At 36.5% G+C, this 26,815-nt stretch overlaps 1 protein-coding gene across 3 annotated transcripts in view; it reads left to right on the top strand.

The window, feature by feature from the left end:
- CALCRL (calcitonin receptor like receptor) overlaps positions 1 to 26,815 on the top strand; it is a 67,146-nt gene that overhangs the window by 21,313 nt on the left and 19,018 nt on the right. For all 3 annotated transcript variants that reach the window (XM_038181881.2, XM_038181880.2, XM_038181882.2), the window contains 5 exons: positions 18,320 to 18,419; positions 18,871 to 19,015; positions 20,381 to 20,491; positions 21,441 to 21,553; positions 24,419 to 24,510. In XM_038181881.2, coding sequence (XP_038037809.1) covers positions 18,320 to 18,419; positions 18,871 to 19,015; positions 20,381 to 20,491; positions 21,441 to 21,553; positions 24,419 to 24,510 — 561 coding nt within the window. The remainder of the gene's footprint in view (positions 1 to 18,319; positions 18,420 to 18,870; positions 19,016 to 20,380; positions 20,492 to 21,440; positions 21,554 to 24,418; positions 24,511 to 26,815) is intronic.

Below are 26,815 nucleotides of genomic sequence, written 5' to 3'. Positions count from 1 at the left end.
ATTTTTGTATTTCTAAAGTTTACTTGATCATAAGTGACATAGGTCATCGTGACAAAATGCATGTTTGCCAGCTAGGCAGTAAGCTTTTTAACACTCTACAGCTTTTGTCCTCCAAGAATGGTAATAAAACCTATGTACAGTGACCATTTGGGTGTCTTGCATTATTCACGACAGGATAAGTTCTCACCAGCTACTCTAATCTCGCTCCTTTCTACACTAAGATGAGAAGAGAATTAGACCAATTATGTCATCATTTAGTATTCTACATTTTAATCATTTTTGACACCCTCAGCATGATAGTTACACTTCAAAGACTGTTTTCCCTTGTGATGGCATTAAGGGCTAGTGGAGCATAGAGAAGAGTAAAAGAAATATAGTCAGAGTTTCTGTAGTGAAGAAACTTTGCAAGGAAGAGTCATAAATGCACCCAGGTTTCTCCTGAGCCAAGAGAGCTGACAACCCACAGAAGCACTTCAGGGGAGTAGCAATGAAGAAATGACAACATTGAGCAGCAGATTCTGAATGTCTAATCAAGTTGGGAAGAGAGAAATAGCACAGGGAGAATCCTAAGTGTGTGAAGACTCACATTTGTAGTTGTCTCAACATGTCTTTCCCCGCAGTTAAATCAAAAGACCCCAATCAAAATTAATTGTCTGATATACCAAAAATGACAGGATTTATAAACAGGTTTTCACAGTTCTAAAGAGCTCTCAGCTCAGTTGAGGGGGAATAAATTGTTGAGTGTTAACACTTGCCTTTAGAAATCTCAGATTTTTATAACTTAATAGCTCATCTTTCTTACTTCTATAGTAGAAAATTTAGTAGAAATAAGAAATAATGTGCAAAACTAAGTTACTGAAGCATTGCAGCCCTTGCGATAAATGTAAATAATGCAGCAAAAGCACATCTCTGAAGAACAAAATTCTCAAATCTATAGCTCAGATAAGAGTTTTCTGCAATAATTCCTTAGTTATCCCCATAGGATGTGGTAGCTGCAGTTAGAATGAAGAATCCTAACAAACCTTAGGATATAGCAGCAAATACGTCATAACGACTTCTGCCAAGAAACTAATCCAAATCCCACAGTGATCAGCTCCACCTATGTCACAGTCCTGTTGGAGGGAAAGGATGTTGCTTAGAGAAATGCACTTGAGCCATTTTATGATAGAAGATATATAGCTTCTCCATGAGGTTTTAATATAAATCAGAAGGTGTTATTTAAAAAATACATATATGGATTTATTTTTGTCTTTAAGCCTAGAGCAGGTTATCATAATGAAATGTTCATGTTATACTAGTAAGATGTGAAATGCAAGTGATACAGGAGTGATGTATGAAATAGTCTTCTTACAGCCATGGTTATTTGTTTGTTCCCTAGGAATACATGAGAACTACACAGTAGGAATTTTATAGAGGTCTAATACATACTTCTTAGCATCTTTCATACTTAAATACTATATAATTAAACTACAATTATACGAAGAGTCCATAAGCACCCAGAGCAGTAATGGATGATATTTGTAATACAATTCACACAGTTTTGGCTGTTGGAAGCTCCATTGTTAGGCTGCTGGCTGGGACTCAGGATATCCCTTACTGCTTTCAAAAAATCTCTTGAGTCCTGCATTTCCAGCTGAACAGTCACCAAAGGTCCATGGAAGAGTCCTTGAGCAAAACTTCTTAAACCTTAGGCAGCAATGTGAATGCTTCCTCTTTTTTTATTATGATTATTTATTTTTATTTTTTTCTTTCCCCTCTTAATACTAGATCTACTTCAACCTTTCTGTGGTGAAAATGTTTTATCTGAGAGAATTTCCAAATTGTTCAGGGGACTAACTGGATTTCCAGCCTGGCCTTACTACAGCAATGTATGCCGCTTCTCTTTGAATACATTTCTTCATCAAATACTGTCTCTACAAAAACCTGTTTCTGTTGAGCTCTTTTAGGAAATGGAGAAGGGTGCTGGCCTACAGCTTTTATAAGATAATACCTTCAGAGCTGCCATTTTATGACTGTTTGGCAAAGCCCAGCAGTGTCATTTGCAATCCCAGAAGCAAGCTGCTAACTTCAACAGATAATGGTACTGCAGTAAAACTAATCATCGCTGCAAAAGGATACCGCCCTTTCCTCCACCTCCTCTGTACTTTAAGACCACTTGAATTTGGTCACTTAAACTCTGGGAGGAGCTGTTTCCTGCAAAAGTGTCTCCATATTTCTGCATTTGTCAGTGTTTCTAGTGTACAGTGTTTTTTAAAAATAATAATTTTTTAAAAAAAAGTCTATATAAACAGGATAAATTAAACACAGCCTGCAGTACTCCTCTACCCTAGTGATTGTTTTGATAGATTACGGTTGCTGGAAAACTGCACAAGTTGTTTCCAATGTTTCTTCAGCTGTCTTCTTGTTTCTTACAACCATGCTGTGATGATATTCCACCTTTTTGTTGGAATCTCACCCAAAATTTTCATAAGGCTTTTCTGGCCCTTGTTGAGGTTTCTCTGAAAATTTTGCTTACTGATTTGCCCTTCTTTGCACTCCCTGGAGGTGATCCAGCTTTTAAGTGTGACCCTCTCTGCCTTTTCACATGACCTTTGTTTTTGGGTTTTTTGATTTTGCTCCGAACATGTCATAGTGACTTTAGCAAAACTGCTAGGAAACCCAAAATGTAAACATACTGTGTATTTTTATTTTTTTATGCTTCTTCCAAATTTCATTGTGGTTTTGGGGCTTTTTTTTTTTTTTTTCTTCTGCTCTTTTGGCTAAGCAGTTCTTAGGGAAGCTGGCAATATGGGAAGGATTTCTGGTATTATGTGTTTGGGGTGGGAGGTGACTGCCCAAGTATACAGGCATCTACTACTGCCTGGAAGCAAACTATGCAGTGGTTACTTCCATGCAGGACACTCCAGAGACACTAGGGAAAGCATTCGCAACTGTCTCTTTACACTCAGGTCATCTCAAAGGGGCCTAGGAGCCTATGGGTAGGCAACTGAACCCAGTCTCCAGGCTTGGTCTCTCTCATCGCACATATCATAGTGATGAGTAGCGGTCAGCAGGATGCAGCATGTGTGTATCTATACCTTTGTGCTTGCAGATTGCAAACTTGATGTAAGTGGAGTCAATACTAGAGACTGATTATGATACTAGCAATTCATAGAAAAATAAAAATGAGGGCCAATTGTTTGATTTGTAATTCTTTTGCACTTACTACAGAATTTGTATATGGTGTTCACTTTTTCCTTTTGTAGAAGTTCAATTAAAAAAGGCAGATTATCATGAATAGCTAGGCAGGTTTGTTTCCACTGCACTAGCACGTGTTGTGAAGGTCCCAGAGGGATTGTTTGGACAGTAAAATTGTTAATGGTGTTGGTATTTAAAAAGTTATAATTAGCTTCTGAAGTTAACACCCTTTCAGTTCTATTGTTTTGAGTGCAGAGATTTGAGAAATCCTTGGTGTATTAGGACAATTACAAATAAATTTCCCCAACCAAAAAGACTAAAGTTTTTTAGAATTACTGTTAGTTTGGGAGAGTGCTTCAAAATCTAAATCAAGTCTTGAAACTTATGTCTGCAGCTTTTTCAATTGATATTCAGTAATGATAATTATCAGATTCATGAATAGCTCATGGATCTTTTGTGGTGTAGTGTGGATATCTACTTCTTACATATATTGTGCATAGTATTTTAATGTAAGTTATATTTTGTTTTACACTGTAGTTATTTTTCCCATGTTGAATCAGGAAATATGTTCTATTTCAAGTAAGAATAAATTTTTACAGTTCTTGTCCTTCCCTAACATTCTTTTGCTCTGGCAAATGCTTAACAGGTCAAACTAGTTAACCATGGTAGTTCATATACAATGCTATCATATGCAATTCAGTCTGTAGGGTGAGCATTTAGAATGCGTTGCAAGAAATGAGAAAGAGGTAGAGCCAGGACAGAAGGTCACCTTAGGTAATGACGGTACCTTTACTGTACAGGAACCCTGCTTCGTGTCTCTTAGGTGCAGAGAGAACATTAAGGTAGATTTTCTCACTCAAATGACTTAATGCTGGGAATCCCTTCTGAAAGGTGTTCCTTTAATCGCAGAATCTGAGGTGTCTGTAGTGATACCAAAGGTAATGTCCAAAGCATGGCCTGAACAGATTTTCAGTAGACTGATTCTAAACACTCCACTTCTCACTGCTACTCTCTCCAACAGAGAATAAAAATTAAATCTGTGTTAGCAGATGAAAGATGCAGAGATTCCCAGGACTGTCTGTCCGACATTAACTGCTTAAAATACCTCGCACATTAGTTATGTCATTACGAGCCAGATGTTGCTTAGCCATTCCTTCACAGAACTCCTACTGAAGTTAGCAACCAACTCTCAGTTCTCTGATTTAGGATCAGTATTTTTAATTAGCTTACTCTCATCTGCCCTTTATGTTCTCTCTTGGTGCCTCTCTGTGACCTTAAAGGAAAAACTACATGTTTCTAAGGTTTTTAATTTGTTTTTTTTAGAACTGAACCTACTTTTTTTTTTCTTTTTTTTTTTTTTTTTTGTACTGTAATCATTCTATATTCAGTAGCACTATATAGTTCAGTAGCTGTTTTGGCTCCCACTTTTGGATTAGTTAAATTTTCCCATAAGTTTGGTAGTCTGATTTTCAACAGATGTTTTGAGGCCATCCTCCTTGTAATGCCTGATGCTTAACAGTGGCCAGCCAAGTAGGGTTCAGAGTTCAGATCTCTGGGTGATGGCCACTTCAGACTTGAAGTTCTCTGTTCCTTAAAATCACTTGCCAAATGTTCATATCTCTTCTACATAGCCTTCTAAAATGGTGTAATGAGACAGATCAATAATGACTTCAAAGTTAGAAGTTGTGTGCTAAGAGCAGCCAGGGAATGAATACGCATAACAGGACAAACCTAATGCAGCTAAACTTGTCAGTGTTACTCTTTATTGAAGTCTGTCTAATTCATTTTATGCTTTGCTTAGACAAAGCAAAAAGCAGTTTGTTTCCTCCTCTGTAAAACATTCATACGATATCCAGAATAATTAATGCCATCACTAAAATGCCACTAGATTGGAATGATGTGCAGCAACTCTTTAGCTGTACAGTCAGTAGAGATTTGGGGGTGTAGCAAAAGAAAGTTAAGAATATAGCTTTATGAAATGTGAGAGACTAGCTGGGTAACAACAGCTGCTAACAGCTTTTAACTTCTTTAAGAAGTTGGCTGGTTTATTCGTCTGTATTAGGCCATCACGGAGCAGTTATAAAATTTACTAGGATATGGGAGGGTGGGGAAGGGTGAGAGAGGAAGCAAGGAAAAAAAAAAAAAAAAAAAACAGAAAGTTACTCCTGCAAGTTCTGATTTCATTTGAGAAGCCTGGAGATGTTAGGGAAGTGAGAAGTTAACTCATGAAATGTTTTGTTCTTTATATGCTATAAACATGTAGCAATAGTCAAGCATTTTTATTTCTCTAAAAATACTTGCAGTATCAGCAAAATATATACCTCTTCAGGAATACACTGGCCAATAATACTTGCATCTAGTTAAGAATTAGTACAAAAAGTTGTGTCTGTGTTTGGCCCAATAATCTGTGTCACCAATAGCACTTGATGGCTTCCTTGGAAGAAAAATACAGCTGCTCTTAGAGCTTCAGAAGAGAACAGCGTTTTCTCTTTGCTGGTTAATTCATAATATCATATTCATTACCTGCTGGGTTTCAGCAAATATCCTGCTCTATCAACAGCAAGGGGAAGCCAATGCAGGACAAATCTGCATTTCACCAAAGGAAGCTTGGTATAAGCTACCCCAATGGAAAAAATGCAGGAGCCTTTTTGTTTGTTTGTTTCTGAGTGGTTCCCTTGCATGGAATCAGTTGGGTGATGTCGTTTCCGTTGGCTCCAGCAATGTCAAGGCCATTGATGTTGAAAGTTTTGTACTGTTGTTCCCCACTGCTTGGAAAATTGTCTCCCCCTCCCCCCCTCCTCCCCCCAACCAAATCCCTGCCAAGCAAGCAGCTGTGAGCAAAATTTCTCAGTAAAAGGAATTAGAAGTTTTGCACGCCCTTTGGAACAGGGAAAGATATATATACAGCTTTGAGAGGGATGAGTTGTGGGGTGCAAGTTCAGATCCTCTGCATAAAATGCAAGTGCATGCAATGGACAAGCCTTTTAAGGCTTATTATGTTGAAAGGTGTGGGAAGGAATGGAAAAATGTAAGCAAGGATTGTTTTTTCATAATGACTTCTGGTACCTTGGTCTGGGAAATATTAAGTAATGCCTTAAAGTCTGAAGTCCAAGCTTTGCTAATGAAGCCAGTTAGTAAACCTACTGACTGTGAGTCCTGCAATTGCAGCTGAGACACTGGCAGAGCAATGGCAAGAACTGACCTGTAGAATTACTCAGTTGAATGTGTCTTAATTTTAATAGATGCTTCCCATAGAATTCCACGCATTTTATTTGCACTAGGATTATTATTATTTTTAATGGGGGACAGTGAAATCTGTATCAGAATTTTGTAGATTTTTTTTTTCTTCTTCAGGAAAATAAATGCAGGATGTGAGTTTGCAGAAAATATGCACACCTATATTAAAGCCACCTAATATTTTCCATGCTCACAACGGAGATTTTCAGTTGCTTGCAGTTTTGACAGGCTTTAATTGAAATTTCCATGACACGTTTCTGCCTTTATATTATTATTATTTTTACATTTGAAGGGGAGACAATGTGCTTAAGTGTGTACATGGCGTATAAATAACAGTTATGTATAATTTATGACCAGAATTTGCTGTGCATGAATAGCTATAGTGTTTGTAAGGTTTTATTGGAACGTCATGTTTCATCCTCTAGAAATACCTTGTATGAGTGAGACTCAAATTTATCAAGACTGTGATATTGTGTCCAATTTATGTAATATTTCAGTGATCTTAGGTTTTTGGATTTTTTTTTTTTGGTTCATGTTCAGGTAAGTCAGGGTGGAATAGTGCAAAAGGATATGGAAAAGTCTGTTTGTAATTAAAGGAACACTAATTGGACTGTAGGGACTGTGTGTAAGATACACTAGTCTTTCCCACGGCCACACCCTGAGCATATGATCTTTAACTGAATTCATGGAAACATTCAGACTGCTTCCTACAGATTGCAGCTGGCACTGTCTGTAAAATCTGTGCTTCACAAAGAGCAGAGGATTTTATGTGATAATGTGCAGTGATACATTTCATGCTGCTGCAGCATTACTATCCAGCTATCTGAAACAGATGGAATGTGCAGGAAAAAAAAAAAGAACAAAATATGCAAAGCTTCATGCCCATGGAACTAATATTGGACTCCTATTAATGGTCATCCTTCCCTGCAGTTCTTAGTCAGAGGAGGTGAATTAGTGCGGTGCTTGACCATCAAATATGCATGTGGCTTACAGACTGCATGCCAGCTAAATTGTTAGATGACACGCCAACTGCCTTTGCCATTTCCAACTTTTAACATCTTTCCCAGCAGCATAATCTCTGCAAGTAGCATTTTTCAGTGGCACAGCATCACCTTTCTGTTAACAGCATGAAAACATAATAGGATGTCAACTGAAATTTAAGGCCAGTTAGACTTGGGCGCATCCAGTTATTTTTTCAGATTCCAGCAGTTGTTAATCTCTGGCATTTCAAAGGAAGAACTAGGGCTTTGTATAAGAAAAGTGATGGACAAATATGAAAATTCATAAAGGGATAGTGTCTTAGCTCTTTCAGGTAAGCACTGCTGTATAACCTTTCAGGTGGAAGAAATCTAAGTGGTATTTCAGAAAAGACACAAAAATTATTTCAGTCAGTGATAAAGATAATTTCTACTGTCCATATTCAGAATGGTACACTGGCCTCATGAAAAAGAGAAATTACTCATGTAAAACTAAGTGCACAGTATCAAAGATAATTGATAAAGATAAGCATGTAAATATGCTCTGGTTGATTGAATTTGACTCTAACTGTCCAGATGGTCATCACTACTATGTGGGGGATTGAAAACTTTTGAGACTCGAATTTACACTGCTGCCAGTTGTTCTATGTTCTCTGTGTGTGCTTCCAAATTGGAATGGAGAATACATTGGGTAAATACCATAAGAGAAGTTAGTGTAGTCACTTGGTAGCAGTTTAAAGGATCTCAGTTCTTATGTTGTTAAGGTGATTAGTTAGTTACTATGATCCTGTAATTCAATTCTAAACTGACAGTAACTCTAGCAAAACGAGTGTTTCTTTACTCTGAGAAGCTTGAATCCATGTCAGAGTTGTGTTTATTTGAATATTCCCTTGGGTGTGGATGAAGCTGAAGGGAATTCCCATTTAGAAGACTTTGAATCACTTGTGGGTGATGTTTTCTTCTCTTTGTCAACACTAATGGTAACTCAGATTGGCAGAACATTGCCTGTAAATTATGATTGGCTATAGTAATATCATGGTACATGCCTTAAATTGAAGGAATTGTGTGTAGGGGGTTAAAAAAAAAAAAAAAAAAAAACAACTTTTTTGCTCCTTCTGCTTTATGGCTATGTTAAGGTGATTTCTGCAGCTGGCCTGTGAGGAGAATGTGGAGAGAGAGGGGAAAAAAAAAAAGAAAAGCTGTGGTTATAGATGTAAAGTTAAAAACTTTGATGTTGCTGTGTTCTTAATCTGTCCTTTGAGTATGCGCCTCCATTCTTTTCTGTCATTTGCAAGCCTTGACTCTTCTCCATGTAGAGTATAGGCCTTGTTTTTAGAAGTCAAGACTAAAGTCAGTGCAGGTCTCAAGACCCTGCTTATATGAATATGCAGCTAGGAATCATTATTCAGTACTATACAGGTCTAAAAAATCTGTGGAAGGTATTTTCTTTCCATATTTTTGGGATTAACTACTTCTGTTTTTTAACGTTTTTGAGTCTTGCAATCTTCTTTCTGGCTTACACGCTCTGTATGAGTCCAACTTAGTTGTTGATCAAATGCCATTTGAGGAATACAACAGAGGAAAAAAAAAAAACATAATAAAGATAGGAAATAACTAGGTAATTAAAAAGGAAAGGAGACAGGCTTCAGACCACTAGAATTCAAAAGGTTGTTTTTGGCTGCTGCTTGTTCTTGGCTTTTGTTACAGGACAGATTAATAGTTTTGATAATTTAACATAATATAACTTGTAATGTCTAATATTCAAAGGCTGAAATACACCAGATCTTGCACTTCTGACTTCTGGCATGTGAAATTTTAAATTTAAGAGGAAATGTTCTGAACTGTGGTGACTTAAGTTGACCTGGTAAAGGCTTTGAAGTAGCTGGTCGTTTATTTTGTTTTGAATATGTATGCCAAGCTGAATTTTTCTAAAATTGCTATAAATTTGCCTGAACTTTTTTTGGTATAGTAAATGCATCAGAAATAGCCTGTGAGAGAAAATGCCAGTATTTGGTATGAACTTCCATCTGAAATTTCATTTCCAGTGAGACCAATTATTACTGGTGAAAAGATGAATACTTTGGGAATATTTTAGTTCTTCATATTATGCTTTTTTTTTGTCTGTTTGTTTTTATTTACAAAAAAAAAAAGAGAGAGAAAATTAAAAAAGAAATTTAACACACAATCTAAAGACTGTAGTGCTTCAGCCATTTCTGTTGAGAGTTTACCTCTGTTTGCTTTGTCACTTCTGTTCGAGTGACTGACCAGAGGTGAACCCAAAGTTAGGACACCGGTCCTGATGCAGTGGTTGCAGCAGCACTGTGTTTATGCTGGCATAAGCAGTTCCCTTTCCTGGCCACCTGCTACTTCTCCATCCTGCTCTGAGTTGTTGAAGTGGCACAGTCCACCTAAAAATGAGTAATTTCATAAAAAATCATATTGGAAAACATTATCAAAGTATATTTAGAACTGAATGAGAGTGTTTTTGTGTATACTTATACGTAAATGTTCACATTTCTAAATGTGAATCTAGGAAGAACTCTGATTTAAAACCTGTGAGTTTCATATGAACACAATTAATTGCCAAATTGGGTCGGGGCCAGTGAGAAAAAGCCTGAGCAGTAGGCTTGGGACAAACAGAAGTCGTGATGCACTTTGGTTAACCCATTCTCCCATTCCCATTGCCTTGTTCTGACCTTAAGAAAATTATTTGAACCGTAGAAATATTGTTCCTGTAAAATTAGTGTGTTTCAATGAAGAAGTAACACACACACATGCACACAGAGAAAACTTTCTAAAGGGGGCCAGTTGAGAAAATGACTTCATGCTGTAATCATTTTCACAAAGAAACCTTTGGTTCCCTTTCGGGTCATTATTTGGTAAGCAGCATTGAGCAGAGTCATTCAAATAAAAATAGTGACTGCAAGACATGCAAAGAGCAGCGGTTTGCTCTGCACTCTTGAACAAGCAGTGTCTGGAAAAAAAAAAAGAACTTCAAACATCTGAGCAAGGGTTTTTATACAAGTGTTTCAACGTCTATTAGATGAAGTCATGAATTCATGCTGCCATTATTTTAATTCACTGATATTGTTTGGAGGTGGAAAAAACTTAGGAACAGAGAGGCCAATATAACATTTTTCATCTACATAATTTCATCTTGTAGCTATGTTCTTATGAAAAGTTCCTTCTTGGAAACAAATCCCACTGCTTTCCCAGATAGTAGATGGAGGAAAGAGGGAGCAGAACGTGAGAGATCAGAGAGGAAAGGAAGCAAGGAAGCAAGCAGAGAGACCCTCCGCTTCAGAGCGGGTGCTCCAGGATAAAATTCCCATTGTATGCCCTTCCCACTTGCACTGCTGCTGAATCACGTGGGATATTTTGTGGGTTACTCTTTTGTTACCATGTTAGCAGGCACAATCTGAGAGGAAAGTAAGGTGGGAAACATTTTTGTTTAGCACACATGGTTAAGGTTCACAGTTCTGATGGTCACAGAAAAAAGGGCTAAGGGCTGTGTCCACACTCTGAAATAACTACGGAAACTTGGCCTCGCTGTAGCAGCTGTATGAGTGTTGGTGTTCCCTGGTCCAAATCCTTGCCATATTCATGCCAGAAGGAGCTGTAGAGGCAGACAGGAAGAGAGAGGGAGCCTTTGGAACAAAATGCTTAACGGAGGGCTCTGCTGAAAACTTCACAGCTTCTCTATTTGAAGATGCAGCTGGAGTGCAGCGACAGGACTCGGCGATCCCTGTGGGTCCCTTCCAGTTTGAGTTATCCTATGACATTCTCTGATTTTCATAAAATTTGGGCCTGGGCACGAAGATTCAGTAACTCCAGTGACATCTTCATGATGTTGGCTATACTGTGTAATTGACTGGGTTTGGGGCCACATTAGTAATATGTCCCTGTGAATTTTGGGGTGTAACAAATGAGGTTTTGCTGCATGTGTCTCTGAATATCTTTCTCCAGTTTCAATTAGGTTTTTATTTTTTGTTGTTGAACACAGGAGAAAATATAGATTGGAGAGTGTCAAAAGGGTAATGAGTCATTCAAATATACCTAATAAAAAGACTGTGGGAGCTCTCCATCTTTTCAATATCATTAGGTCCACAAAGAAGAGAAAACGTCACAAGCAATCCCCTTCTATTAAAACTAACACATTAATTGGAACATCCTTGTCACAACACAGCAATTGCTTTGGAGGAAGAGAAATCTTAAAGCTTGCTGAATATATTTTAAATGAAGGTTTTAAAATAATATACCAGCAAATTACTTTAGTGGGGGGGGAAACGTACCACCACTAATCATCCTAATCAATCAGCTCTTGGAATTAAATCTGTCATTATTCTCTTTTCATCCTCGTTTCCAATAATCTGGTTTACAGCGTTTGATACTGACCACTCTAGCATTTTACAGATAACTTTATTCAACAGAGCAACCTTCTTTCTAAGTTTCTTCACACTTGCATGAATGCTAAAGGATTTAAACATCATGGATGGAGAACATTGAACAAAATGTGAATTATGCCTAGTAGCATACGTAGCTGTGTTGAAGGACTTTAGAAATCAAGGCACATTTTGAGTTCGGACTATGGAGTAAAAAGGGTTAAGCTTGTAAAGTAAGCACAAGTTCTTCAACAGAGTGATAGACAAATAGCACTCACAGAAAAATCTGAAGGCACTAGTAACTATAAAATGTTGGAAATCAGAGCTGGATCCCAGAGAATAAGCTGTAGAACCTCAATGTCAGTCTGTTGCTAAACATTTATTGCTGTTGAACTCTGGTAGAGCTTTTTATTTAGAAAATAAAATAATCAGTACTATTGGCAGAAAATATTAGAACCAAGAAAACTTTGTGAAATGATTTTGGAACTGTGGAGTTCTGTGTCTCTTGCTTATCTTAGATAATGTTACTTTGCTTTGGTATTTCTAACATTCATATGTGCATTTATTTGACACAATTAAATATCTTGTAAATGATACTGCTAAATTGTAGCTGTGCTAATCCTCAGTTGAGTTGTTGTCTGTCTTTCACATGCAATCGCAGCCTTTCCTACTGCTGGCCATGTATGTTCTTAAGTCAACAGAAAGTTCAACATATTTGAAAGGGGAAGGTAGAGCCTTTGTAATTTAGAGAAAAGGCATTGAAAGTACAGAGGCCAAGAGAAGACCTGTCAATGTAAGAGCAAGGAGGAAATGTCTTTGTATTTCTCTGCTATATAGCCAGGAGTAATATCGCCCAAAAGCAGAAATTGCTGAATATTCCAGGGAAAGAACCCTGTGGAGAATTTCTCCTCCAAACCCAGAATAACTGAGGGTTTTGTTGAGGTGGAATTTTTTTTTTCTTTTTTTTTCATGGTGGTTGCTGGTTGGGTTGGGTTGGTTTCTTAACTGCACCTCTGTAGCTTGTGTTTCTTCTCCAGATAATTTATAATGTCACCCAAACCTCTGAACTGAACAGAGGAGGAAAAGTGTTACAAAATAGTGAGCCATGTCTTTCCACCACACAAAAAAAAAAAACTAACACCACCATCCCTTTATGATTGGTTCTTATGACTTTAGGTATTATTAGAAATGGCCAAGAGTGTTGTCAATAACTGCTAGTAGTGTCTGTTGGATGTAGGAGACAAAACTTAGCTGAATGGTAGCCAAAAGCTATTAATGGGAAAAAGTACACAGAAGTAATTTAATCCGTGTAATCTTATCTACAGATGGTTCTGCAATCTCTGCAAGGCCTCTGGCAAGCTACTAGAGTGATGGAAAAACAAATGAACAAACAATCTGCATGCTAATAGAATAAATGATGTGAAACATCTTTAGGAACTAGACCTAATTTTCTACTTGCAGTAAGCTGGAGATCTTGAAATACACATAACGTGGCCTAGGAAATAAGCAGCCAGTATTTTCTCATACTGAGCTAAACTACCACTTAATGCATGATGAGGTTGGTCTAAGGTAATGAAACAATAAAAATGAGGTGCCCCTGTTTCTTCTCCATTTATTTTAACATATAATCCCCAAGAAGAGAGTAAATACTGTTGTGCCATGGCTGCTTCATGGGCAAAGCTACTAGAAGATAAAGTAGAAGGAGGAAGGAAAGTTTGTGTGCAGCACAACAGATATGGCATTTTATGTAATATCTCCGTGCATGTGAGCAGTGCTGTGGGTTTGGAGAATGAAATATTGAAAGAAACTGGGCGTGTGGTACTTTTGGTTTATTTCCTATAGTATTTTTCACAGTGTTGATATGAATATTGCACATCTTTTCATAATTACTGGTTCACTTGTGGAGGTCTTCAAGAGAACCGTAAGCATCTTTCTTCTGCAGTGCAGGAGGAGATCTCAGTTTATCCCTTCACATTTCTCAGGCAAGCTCTTTGCACTGTTCTGTCTTCATGCTGCTGCTTGCTACCAGTCAGTGGTATACACAGCAATCTATTCTAGTACTCCAAAGGAGCTGAAAATGGTATGAGGAGTCTTTTTTTTTTCTTTTTTACGTTTTTGTGCAGTGAGGTTTCTTGGAAGCTGTGAAGAACTAATGCTTCTGTACTGTAAAGTCCTGTCAGGGAAGATCACACTCTTTTTGTCTCCTGTCTCACTGGTTTTAGGAGTCTGCAAGTGCTGATACTGGGTCTTAGTTCAAAGTGATGGTGAGCAGGGAATTACAATGTCATGAAACCGTGTTACCCAGAGTTTGGTAGACTTGTTCTGTAACTATTAATTTTGAGCCTTATTAACCCTGTAATTATTAGGAGGATAGAGCAATTCCCACACACAGCTGTGAGATGTTTTATGATAATCAGAGCAGTTTGGTCCAGATCTTGGCAGAAGATGTTCCCTCAGAAATCAGAAGAGCATTTTACCTGGTTAGGGAGATTTCCAAATTGCCCTGCCTGTTTAGTCCACTTCCAGGACTAAATGAATTTGGTGAGCAGAAGCCCTTATTCTTGAAAGAGAATCTGTCCATTAACGAGCAGTTTTTCTCTCAAGGTTTATGTGAATGGAGGTGTGAATGACTCTTTAGTTCCATTGGAGACCACTGGATTTTTCTAACAGTGTAAGACAGCAATTCAAATCAAGGATGTTTGGAAAGGGTTGGGCATTTTGCAACTTGGTTTTTTTTTGCCTGTACCTTGGACTGAAACAACCAAACCTTGCCCGGGGTTTGAAATGCTTTGAATCACATGCCCCTCTCTGAAAAGAATCAGAAATAACAAAATAACCTGTATCAAAATAGCCTGTATCTGAGAGGGAGTCCAACCAGACAAAATCAGGGAGTGCTAGAATAACAGGAAGAGGGTTTTTTTGTTAAGAAAACAGCCATTCTGATCCCTGCTTTAAGCCAGAGAGGAAGGATATACATCTATATATGCACGTTCAACTTCAGTGTTGCAAGATTGTAACATTGCTAGAGCTAATGTGATTTATATTGAAAATGTTTTCTTTCCTTGGGTGAATCAAAGTTGACCAGATGATTAGTGAAATACGTTTGTGCATAAGAATGGAGTTACCTGCAATGATGTAAGTGTAAGTAGGCTCTCCCGCCCATGCCACCCATACGGAGCTGCACTCGGACTTCAAGTCAAGTTTAAGAGTAACTGCCGTAGGTAGAAGCCTGAGGTTTTTCTTGATGCATTAAGTGTGGTCAAGTGATTGAAGTTCAAAACAGTATTTTTCCACTTTTTATTTTTATTTTTTGTTTACCCTTTTGGTTTGTCATTGAAATGGGAAGTGTCTGGAGCTCAGCGAGGGCGACATTTATTCTTGGGAGGATGGGAAAAGGTTAAAAGTAGAAACAGCTGATGAGGCAGGATGGATGGCTCTGTAGAGAAAGCAGGAGGAAGAGAAATGTGAACATCTGTTAAAGCTACACCAGTGACTTTTTTTGGCTAAGTTCAGCTTGCAGTTCCTTTTGAATTAATTCTTCTTCAGTAGATGTCAGTGCTATCAGTGAGAAACATTGCATGGGCCTGTGGAGTATCATTAATTTGGGCAAAAATCAAGACAAAAAGCAGGCAGTTCAAGGTTACTGAGTTGTGGTTTCGTTTTTGTCTTTGGTTGGTTGTTTTTTGTTGTTTTCAGCTGTCTTGGTGTTCAGTACAGAACACACTAAAAACAAAAATGAGATTTTGAAGATCTGATTTGTTATTGAAATTCACCATTCTCTTCCCACTGACATTGTGTTTTACTGGGAAAATCAATAAGGCAGAACTGTCCTAGTGTGTCCCCACTGGCTTACAGTTTCTTTCAACACCTATCATATAAATCACAATCCTGATGGCTTTTGTTCAGATCCCCACTGTCTGAGTGGCACTGGGTGATTCTGAATAAGCCTCTACCGTCTTTTCCCTCAAGTTAACTTTCATTACACTCAAATTAATCTCGGTCCAATAAAGATGTCCTTTTATCCCTGCAGTAGAGTTGTCAAAGATGTTTAATAACAGAGCAACAACTGGGGGAGCATTATTTGGTAAAGAAATCTGACGATGTCTCTCATTTACTGTTAATTTCCTTGCCTTGTGCATCTCCTACTTCCCAGCTGGGATAGGCAGAGAACACTCCAAGAATTGTTTGGTTTTCAGCTCATCTGAACAGGCGATTAATAAAAGCAGCCTTACTTTCTCAGGAGTGCTGGCTTGCTACCTCAGTCAATGAACTGAGCATACTGCTGGCCATTCCTGAGAAAATGTTTTATCTTCCTCTACAAGTTCTTGTCCAAACCAACTGGAATAGATTTTGAGTGAATGAATTCATCTGATGATGCAATAAATGGTTTGCTGAAGTCCAAATAGGCATCTGAATGACCTTCACCCTGCATTCTGTAATTAAATCCAAAAGTAGTGATGTTCGGGAAGAGGATTTTTTTGTCTATGTATAAGTTTTTGGCTTTGCAGTTAGTAACTGTGTGGACCGAGTGGAAAGCACTGAGTGAATTATAGACTTGACTTAATCTTTTACCTCCTGGGAAAAATTAATAATTTAATGCTGGATACTGGAATACTTGATAGGAAATATCTACAGAACCACTAGATAAGAAAAGATTCAGACCCTTAAAGGAACCAGGCTACAGGATGACTTCTGATACTGTGACATTGAAATGATCATGGGCTGTGAAGCAAAGCAGATGAATTCTGCCATTGCTTCTATGATATTATATCTTTTAGATAAATAAAAATAAGCAAGGTTAAGTGAGGGCAATATTTGCCAACATTTATTTTAAACTTGCCATCCAACGTTCCTTTTAGCAGAAGGATTATTGGAACTATTGTGGAGAAAATTATTTCTAACTTCTTTGTATGCAAGTAGAAAAACAAATAATAAATTAAGGATGCTGTGTTCTACTTGATTCCTCTCTTTCCTTGTTCTGTTCACATCATGTATGGCTTTTAACCCTGTGCAGATGTGTTTTGGCATACGTTGGAGAGACAGAGAGAGGATTATTCTATTACTTTATATACAAGCAGATCATTCTGATTTCCTTAGAAGGCCAGTACTATTTTTCTTTCTTTCCCCACTAGGTAATTAGGCACAACTAAAATTGACTTAAGGGATTGTAACAAATTTGAATGTATGCACCCCTGCCCTCTGTTGTCATGCAGAATTGAAATCATATTGTCTCTTTACTAATTACGATGTCTTCATTTATGTTTTGTTTTTGGTCAATCCTTAGTCATTGCACATGGATATTTAGATTTTTATTAACAATGTCTTCAGTAATAAACACTACAAAGTTGCCATTCTGTATGTGTCAGACGGTGATTTTTGCAATAATCAATTCACTGCAGTTCTCATCAAATACGAATTTTCTGAAGAACTATTATATTATAGAGTTCATTGTGAATATATTTCATGTACATCAGTTGGTCTGTCTTTTAGTGTTTTAAGAACCTTCCAAACAGCATATTTGAATTTCAGCGTCTTGCTGAATTACCTGAGCAATTTCCAGCAATCAGTGTTAGAGGATTGCATGCCAGTGGTAAAAATAGAGAAAGATTACTCTGGGTTAAACAGGTAAAACAGTAATTGATTTTACAACAGGCTTCTTGTATTGTCATCAAGTTTTACAATAAACAACAGTGATCTCATATTGTGTAGAGTGTATAGCCTACAAAATGCTGTTCGTGCTATTACTCAGAATTCTATCCTTCTATGACTTAATTCTATTGCAAAACAGGTGATCAAGGTGATTAAGAAATCATTTTGTATATTTTTTGACTTAGTTGCATTGTACACTTTAAGGATCAAATTCTAGAATAGTCTGTACTGTCAGATAATTACAGTTTTTTTGAATCATTCTGTTATCTATATATTTTACAGCTACTGTATATACAGAAACTATTTTATAGCTTGCAACTATCTCTTACGTTGCCTTTTTTATCCTTACAAGGTTGTGACTTTCAGTTAAAGCAGCTACTTATTAGATCTGTTCTTCAAGAAATAGCAAAATTAAAAATCAGCTGGTATGAAGAGAATAGGAAATAATTGTGTGTGTGTAGAAATCTAAGTCTACTTTAGAGTACACTGAACTGCAGCATGGTCTACTGGCCAAAGCAGAGATGTCAAGGAGCCAACTCAGATCTTGAACTTTGAAAGTTGTTAATTGCCACATATTTGTCAGAGTGGGCACCAGTTTCCCAACTGGGGCAAATCCTCCAGAGAAGTGGTGTTAGCTGAAGCAGTGAGAGGCCCTTCCTGCCTTTCCTGTGAGAGATGGAGGTGTTGGTGCAGCAAAAACCTGGCTGCTGGAATTTGCTACTGGCATTTTCTTCTCGTCATATTATACATCTCCATGTATATCACATGGCACCATGTGAGACTAAAAATTTAGTGGACTTCCATTGATTTGTTCTATTGCAGAAAGAAAATATCAAGTCTTTTATCAGTTTTGGCTTTTGTGGTTTACCATTTTTTTCCTGTTTTTTTACATTGCAGTTTGACTTCATTTGATTGCAACATAAAATACACTGCACCAGATACAAAAATGACAAAAAACTGGATCACATTTTTGCTGTTCTTCTTCTTGGTTACTATGGTGAGTTTTATCTTTTTTTATATTTTCTTTAATGAATTCCAGTTTGTGTGTAATCCAAGTATATACAGAACACCAGAGAAATTGCTATTTTCTAAAAGCTAATAAGTTCAAATATAGTTTCCACAAAGCAGAATCTTTACTGCCTTATATCCTCCATTTATTTCCTATGCTAACAAACTAATTACCTCTGTTAAAGCCAGCATATCTTTTGCTAGCAGAGAAGTTTATGGTAATTGTTGATATGCCTATATTAGCCAGAAAACTACAAAATCAGATCGTCAGTAGTAAGATTTAAGATCACTTTCCTTCAGTAAAATAATATTTGAAATATAATATTTAAAGTGAATGAAGTTAAAGAAACTTTTATCAGTTTTTATGTGAGTAGTAGATCCAAATTCATTAAAAATACATTTAAAAGTGACTTGCTAAAAATAAGTCTTATTCTTCCTAGTTTTTTGCTACTGCCATACCAGCTGAGGGGCATCAGAATATAACAGAGGACTACGCTCAACTGAGTGTTACACGGAATAAAATTATGACAGCACAGTATGAATGCTACCAGAAAATTATGCAAGATCCCATTCATAGGAAAGAAGGTAGAGTTTATTTTCTCATAAGATTTTCCAGAGGGAGGTGGTCAATAGATATAACTGAAGTAATCCAGGATCCTTTTATTATATTAATCATTGCTTATATTGATAACAATTTTTTCAGGTTCTGTTCATACCATATTTTAGAAACATCATTTTGGAACTCAGAGTAATACTGTGTATTATAGTTAATGTAATGCCCATTGAATTACATCCACTATATTGTAAATAACACAAAGCTTTTATTTCTGATGACATTAGAAAATGGTAATTTAAACAGATATCCAGAGTAAAAAATGGAAATTATTTCCAACTTCATAACTTCTGAAAGCATTGAATGGTTTAGGGGGAAAAAAGAGATAATTACATGGAGTATTTTTGTCTTCTGAAATGTTTCTTTGGAGAAAAGCAATGTCTGGAGGTCAGAAATGGATATGAGTATGACAGTGTAAGTTTATGTCCAGCCCAGGGAACCACGAGTTTAAAAGGATCTGGACAAATGGGAAAATCTCTAGATACAAAGAGGAACTATGTGATGTTTGAAATACGCATCCTTTGAGATAGTTTAGGGAGCAGGGAGAAGATGTTATTACGTGTTGAATAGGAAACTGAAGGAAGATACAAAAATATTTTCAAATCTGTAGGTCAGTCATTCTGCATGCCTACATATAGATATTAAAAATCTGTGTTAGTTCAGTGAGGCATTGAAACAGGCTCCGGAACAATGACTCTGACATCCCAGTCCTGGAGCAGTTAGAGAAGTATCTGCAGGCTCAGCTCTACCTGAGGACAAGGAACTCTGGCTGCCTCCCATGTGGGCTTTCTGATGGCTTCTAGGATACCAGTGTGTTTTCAATGAGCTAGTAAACACATATTAGAGAGGCTTGGTGTACATCCAAAGTGTAAATACATTCATTAAAATGGTCTTTGCAAATTTAAGGCTCTTTGTTCATGTGCATTATTCAGTCTGAGTTGATGTATTTTGCTTTTCCCAAAGAATGTTACCCTACCATGCTCTAAATCTGATGAGGTTTGTAAACTGTAGATGCAGACTGTTTGAAGGTAAATGATGATGTATTCTAAAACATGTTCAAAGAAAGATACGTATTCTAAAACATATCTTTTCAAAGAAAGATATGTATTCTAAAACATGTTCAAAGAAAGAAGCTGTTTCTATTACATGAAGTTATAATTAACTTCGCTAAATGTTATATTTGCTTTTTTTCTTTACGAAGAAAACTCATTGCTGCAAGTGAGAAACTTAACATACGCAGTGCTATATCTTACTTTTGAAAGACTCATCTTTCAAAAGATACCTTACTTGTGAAAGGAGGTTTGTTAGTTTATTATCAGGTGTCTACTTGTTCGTAGGTCCTTACTGTAACAGGACATGGGATGGCTGGTTGTGCTGGAGTGATGTTGCTGCAGGTACTGTGTCAGTACAGCGTTGTCCTGACTACTTTCAGGATTTCAATCCATCAGGTAAGCATGCACGGGCTTCTGCATCAACATGTTGCTTAATAAAAAGCCTACTCTTTGCTCCACTCAAGTCACAAATGTACTAGAATTTAACTAACTCCAAATCCATTATTTTAACTTTCCCTTTATCACATACAATATTGGCAAGTTAGTGGTTTTGTTGTTATTGGTTTTGTTTTGTTTTGTTTTGAAATGTGCCTTAGTAGGATTCTGTAGATGAGGAAATACAAATAGAATTTAGATGACAGTTCTTTCTTCATAGAGATGAGATTTTCCCTCTGAGAAATAAGCAGAAACATTATTTATTTTACCTCAGTTTAGCTGTTGAAGTCAATAAGAGTTTCTCCAAATGAATCTTTTCCCATTTCTGTAAGCTTAACTTTGCATTTGTGAGCATGTGGAAAATGTCATAGATGTCAACTCTTGTCTGCTTCTACTGCATTTAGTATTTCCCAAGGTCTTTTGATGCCTTTCTTCATCTGATTAGGTAGAAATCATCATATGGTCCCGGAAACTTTCCAGTCTGGTTCTTGAGCAGTTTCTCTATTAATATTTTCCTGCCTGTCCGATCCTAATTTACAGTGGTAGGATGTCAGACATCAGTTTATGTCTTAGATATTAAAGAAGCCATTCCTGTCACTTCATCTGGTAGTTCTGCAACAGTTTCATATATTTTGATACTTAACTGGATTGGAAGAGGAAAATCTATTTATTTTCTTAAGAAGAACAGATCATCAGTTGCCCTTGCCAAGCAAAAGCAATGGCCTCTAGTTTCTCAGAATTCATAGTAACAAGCAGTGTCTCTCTAGTCATATTAATAAAGCTGTCATTTGTTTGCCAATCTTTTTTTCGTGAAATACTAGGCATCAGGAAGTAGAGCTTCAGTGCTGACTGTTGTGTTTTCGTCTTGTTTTTCTTTTTTTGTTTTTCTTTCCAACTGCTTTGGCTGTAGAAAAAGTGACGAAGATCTGTGATCCAAGTGGGAACTGGTTTAGACACCCAGAAAGCAACAGGACATGGACAAACTACACCCAGTGTAATATCTATACGCATGAAAAAGTGAAGGTAGGAAATGAACAAATGCGTGTCACCAATTAAGAAATTGGTCTGAACAATTTAACATCTAAAAAATTAGACATCAGAGTTAATGTAACATCAAAATGCAAAAAGATAAAACATGCTGAATAAGGAGGATGTATTGTTCAAAGCAGACTCAAAAAAAAAAAGTCTTTCACAGCTGATTTTAACTACATGATTAATATGTTATCATTTTTGTTTGTGGGTATTTTAAATGTGAACTAGTACTAGTACTTGTTTATGCCATCCACATTCACCTACTGGTAAGCAAAACGTACTCCTTAAAAGCACATCCGTTACATTTTGCTCTGTAATTTTGAAGTAGGGTGCAAGCTCAGCAGAACTGCAGGACATTTGCACTTCTCTGGAAGACCCTGCTACCCTGCTAAGTGCATGGGTTTATCCAATTAACTCATAGTGACAGATTTTCAGCAGGTCCACAGTTTTATTTGGACTTAGTACATCTTCCAGGCAGCATTAAGAACTGGGATTTTTTATTTTTATTTTTTAATTTTGTTTTGTTTTCCAATGTAATATGAAAAGCAGAGCTAATATTTTCTGCTTTACAAAAGTGTAGGCAAGCTTTAGTTGAGTGGATTGAGTGGCCAAAGGTTAGTAAGTGATAAGAAGTGTTAGCTAGGGTTTGTTTTCCCCAGTGGCCCTTTCCCCTGTGAATGTCTTGTGTCCTGGCTCACAAGAGCAATTTCTTTTTTTCAGTTTTTGAATTACTAAGCTGCCCACACAAATGGAAAAAACATGCTTTGTGAGTTGTTTGTGTTTTTTTTTTCCTATGTATCAAAGGTAGACTGTGTGCACTCTAATTTGTGTGGGTATCTATATAGATAGCACTTCCATAGACTTTCGCTTGGATGTCCATCCATTGGCAGATTTAGGGAAAAAAATGTCGTAAAGCTCCAACTGCTGAGACAGTCTGTGATATGTGAGGGTATAGTAGATACAATTACATATTCCTATCCCCCACCCCCGCAAAAAGCCTCTGTCCACCAGTAGTATTCATAATGTTTATAAAACACATTCAGGCATGGGAAGAATCAGTAAAATGACACCATAAATGCCCCAAAAATAGAAATATAACATGTAAGGATAGATTGTGAGTGAATTTAGGCCTCATGGGAAAAAAGCACATTAACAGTAGATAGACTAGATGGCAGTATTCTTGATACAAATAGGGATCCTAACTGCTTGCATCATTGCTGTCAGAATGTTTAAGGTTATTTACCAAGAAACCACATTGAGAAAAGGTGATAATAAAGCACTTCTGCATTGCTTTTTCTCAAATCAATTGAGTATGTCCATGGCAGTTTAATTCTACTAGTAGAGATTTATCAACTCATTGTTTCTTGGTAATATTTGACTAGAAACTGAGAGAATGTTATTCAGAGAGGATTAGATCAATCCAGGTCTTCCTGTATGAATAATGTGAGGAGCTTCTTTGTGGCCTTCTTTCAGGGCAGGTTAGATAATGCACAATAAACATGGCTCTTGTCCATTGCTCAATTCTTATTGTCATGGTAGTCCCTAGCATACCACTACAGTCCCTCTGTAGTCCCTAGCGTACCACTGTTTAGGGCCAGTTCTAAATTGTGCAGAAATGTTCAAAATCTTAAACATGCTACTTTGTCTTAAATTGGTCACTGAATGAGGTTGTCATGTGGGATATCATATGGACCTTCCATAGAAATACATACATAGACAGTCTTTACCGTTCCAGGGTAGCACTTATTTTCTCAATTCCAGATTTCTTATGAAAATTTCACTTAAACTACTGCATTACTTTAACTCCCTTTTTATATATTTAAAAAAAATATAATAACTTAAAACATTCTAGCTGTTCTTCAATTCTTACTATTCTACAAATAGGTACCCTTGTCTCATCTAATAACGTTTCTTAAAGCTTTACTTTGTATCTCTTTATGTGATTTGAAAAGTCCATATGTATGTAGCAGGCTGCAACCATTCAGAGCTTAAATTGGAGACACAGACTATGGAGTATATGAGCCCAAGGATTCTTCCTAATAGATTGTAGATATAATTATACTTGATTGTGATAGGAAAAGGTTAAACCCAAAGATCTTCATTTTCTTGTGTGCAAAATGATTATATTGTATTTAATGCCAACTAAGTGATTTTGAGAAACAGATTCCATAACTGAAAATAGTTTTGTTATTAGGGAAAGAATTGATGTTAACATGCATATATGCCAAATATTTACTTTACCAGTTCTTGGTTTTTATTTTTGCTATGTACCTAGCTTTTCATAATACTGGAATTTGATGGTAGATTTATTGAATAATAGCATTTAGTCTTTACTATTTTTGAGTTGTAAATGTTTTTCATTCTTGAAATGAAAGGTAATGTTCCGATATCACAATCACAGCTTTCTTGGAAGGAAGTATTTTTTCAAATGATGGGAGAAAAATTTATGAGCAATAAAGAAATAAATTAATATGTAAAGCACACTAACATGTTTTGCTTAAGAGATGCATAAATAGATAAGTTAAGCCTCAGACAGGAGAGCACCCAGCACAGTAACATAAATAACCAGATTTATATAAATACTCAGAAGAAGCATAGTTAGTACATAGTTTTAAAAAAACCTAACGTTTGAACTGCTAAGTCATAGCAACTTTATTCAATCTGTTACGTGCCCTACAGAAAGATTTTAGTAAGATGTTGATTTGTAGGATTCCGGATTTGATTCATCATTATCAGTAATGTTTTTATTATCTTCATCCTGTTATAATAATTTTGTAAGTAGAAGATATGTGCTTGTGCTTATTAATAATAGTTGTATCCGCATCACAAGTATTTGATTTTGTTCTTGTATTGCAGACGGCTCTGAACTTGTATTATTTGGCCATTATAGGACATGGTCTCTCAATTGCATCACTTCTGATTTCTCTTGGCATATTCTTTTATTTTAAGTAAGTATAAGTAAAATTCTTTGTAAAATTTGTAAACTTTGTAAAATAAGTAAAATTAGTCATTGCATCATAGTTTCAATACTTTTAGAACACTAGATATCCCAGAAAATTAGACAGAACAAGAAGGTGAAAAAAAACAGTATATTGGATTGGCATTGAACATGATATAATAAAAATTTAGGTTTCTTTTCTCAGATACCTAAAATCCCAAGTCTTCAAATTAAAAAGTGTAGCATATGTTGAAAATGAGAAATAGGAAAATGGCACTGGAAAACGTAACAATTATTAAACAAGTGTTTGCAGGGGAAGGAGGGCTGTTTGCTTGCTTGCTTGTTTGTTTTTAATAATAACTGAAGATGTGGATATGTCAAGCATGGACCAAAGTAAACAGCAAATGGAAAGCAAAATACTGGCGATATATGATGGATAAAGTACTATTCCAAAGTAGGTAGCCACAAAATATGATAAATTGTAAAGAAAACAAAGCTAAGAGCAACATTAGGAATGGGAACAATATAAATAATCCCCCTTTGTATTATTCACCACGTTACAACTGTGATGGTATGCCTTATCCACTGACTACAAGTTAATGCTCTATCTTCTGGCAAGAAAGTTTGAGCCGTGTATTACCATGTCATGACGAAGTGCAGCATACTGCAGGGATCTTTTAAAATTACGTCTGCTTAGTACTTCACATTTTGCGAACTCTTTCCTGTGAAACTTTTTTTTCTTAGAAGTTGATGAGGCTTAGTAGAAAGCTGAAACCAGGATCACTGAAACCCGTGTTGCCACACGAGCAGAGCTGAGGCAAAGTGCAGTGCTGTCAGAGATGACTTGTTAGCTCTGCCAAATGCTGCACTGCACAGTGCAGGCTTTCCTTGTTAACTCACAGTAGTTCAATCTGCATCGATTTTCATTGGAAAAGAAAGATCTGCACTACAGACTTGCGTGTTTCTTACCGCTACCATCTCACCCCACCCATAATTGTTCCTGATATGTAAACATGAGTAGCACGTATACCAGTAATGGTGGGGCTGGGTCAGATTTTGCTTTTCTCATGCTCTGGACTTTGATTTGATTTGATAGGGGTCGCAAATGTCTGCTAAACATCATTGTTGTTAGTCACACCTGGCTGGCTATCACATTTCCAATTTAGATATGCATTATTTGCCTAAATTTGCAATAAATTCCTAACAGTGTTTCAACTTAGTAACTTCTCTTTGAAATACAGTATTCAAGATTACTTCTCAGCTTTTTCTGACTTGTTCCCAACTATTTCCAAGTTCACTTTCCCTCCACAAAATCAAAACATGAAATGACCCCAAGTCTTTATAAGGTTGATTTTCCATTGAAAAAAAATAAAATAAAATAAAAATGTGCAATGCTATTACTGTAAACCTCACAAGAAAAAGTTCAAGATAAAAATAAAAACTAAAAAAATCTCCCATGGTAGAAAAAATGCTTTGACATAGACTTCTAAGGAGAAAATAAAAAGATATTGAATATGATTTTAAGAGCTCAGAGACAGTGAAGAACAATTTTTCTGTACTCTGATATGAAAACCAAGCCAATTTCATCTCCACTTGTGGCACTTACTGCAAAAGAAGGTAGTTTGCTTTGCTACCATTAGAATGATGCTATGTTTGTCATATCCTCCAGGGATTTTTTTCTCCCTCTGGTAGAAGGATCCTCTATCCTCAAAGAACCACATGGAATTAATCCAGATCCACAAACCACAATTCTAGACTGTGGTTATGTTCAGATATAAAAAGAAATTGAAAAATTTAAAGGAAGCTAAAGAAAGTTCTCTACAAGCTGTTCTCTTGGGATATGCAGTTCTTCTAAAGTATTTTTAGTACCAGAAGGATATTTAAGGATCTAGATTAATACCAGGATGTATTATGTATCAGCTGAATGCTGTGTAATTATTCGTAGCTTTAACAGGTGGACTTCTTTTTCTCCTTTATTTCTCTTTTGCTATTGTGTGTGGGTGCTTATGAACTTGCCATGTTTCCAGATAATTTATCCTGTTAGCAGATCGATAATTTCCAGATGACATTTGCTGACTTGCTGACCATCAGGATATCTGTAGGGTTGATCAGAAAGATTGGATATTTCTCCATAGGAAAACTGACTTTTTTTTCTTTTATTTTTTTTCCAAATATCCTCAGTTTTTTAAGTATAAACTATTTAGATTTTGACTTTATTTTTTTTCAGATTTTAGTGCATTTTATTTTTCAGTTGAAATTCTTTTTCTTCAGAAAACTACCTCATTAGAAATACTTTGCCAGTCTGTGACTTGTGT

This window comes from Anas platyrhynchos, chromosome 7 (genome assembly GCF_047663525.1).
Source record: "Anas platyrhynchos isolate ZD024472 breed Pekin duck chromosome 7, IASCAAS_PekinDuck_T2T, whole genome shotgun sequence".
In the NCBI taxonomy this organism is placed as follows: domain Eukaryota; kingdom Metazoa; phylum Chordata; class Aves; order Anseriformes; family Anatidae; genus Anas; species Anas platyrhynchos.
This window is presented reverse-complemented; position numbering and strand designations above follow the sequence as displayed.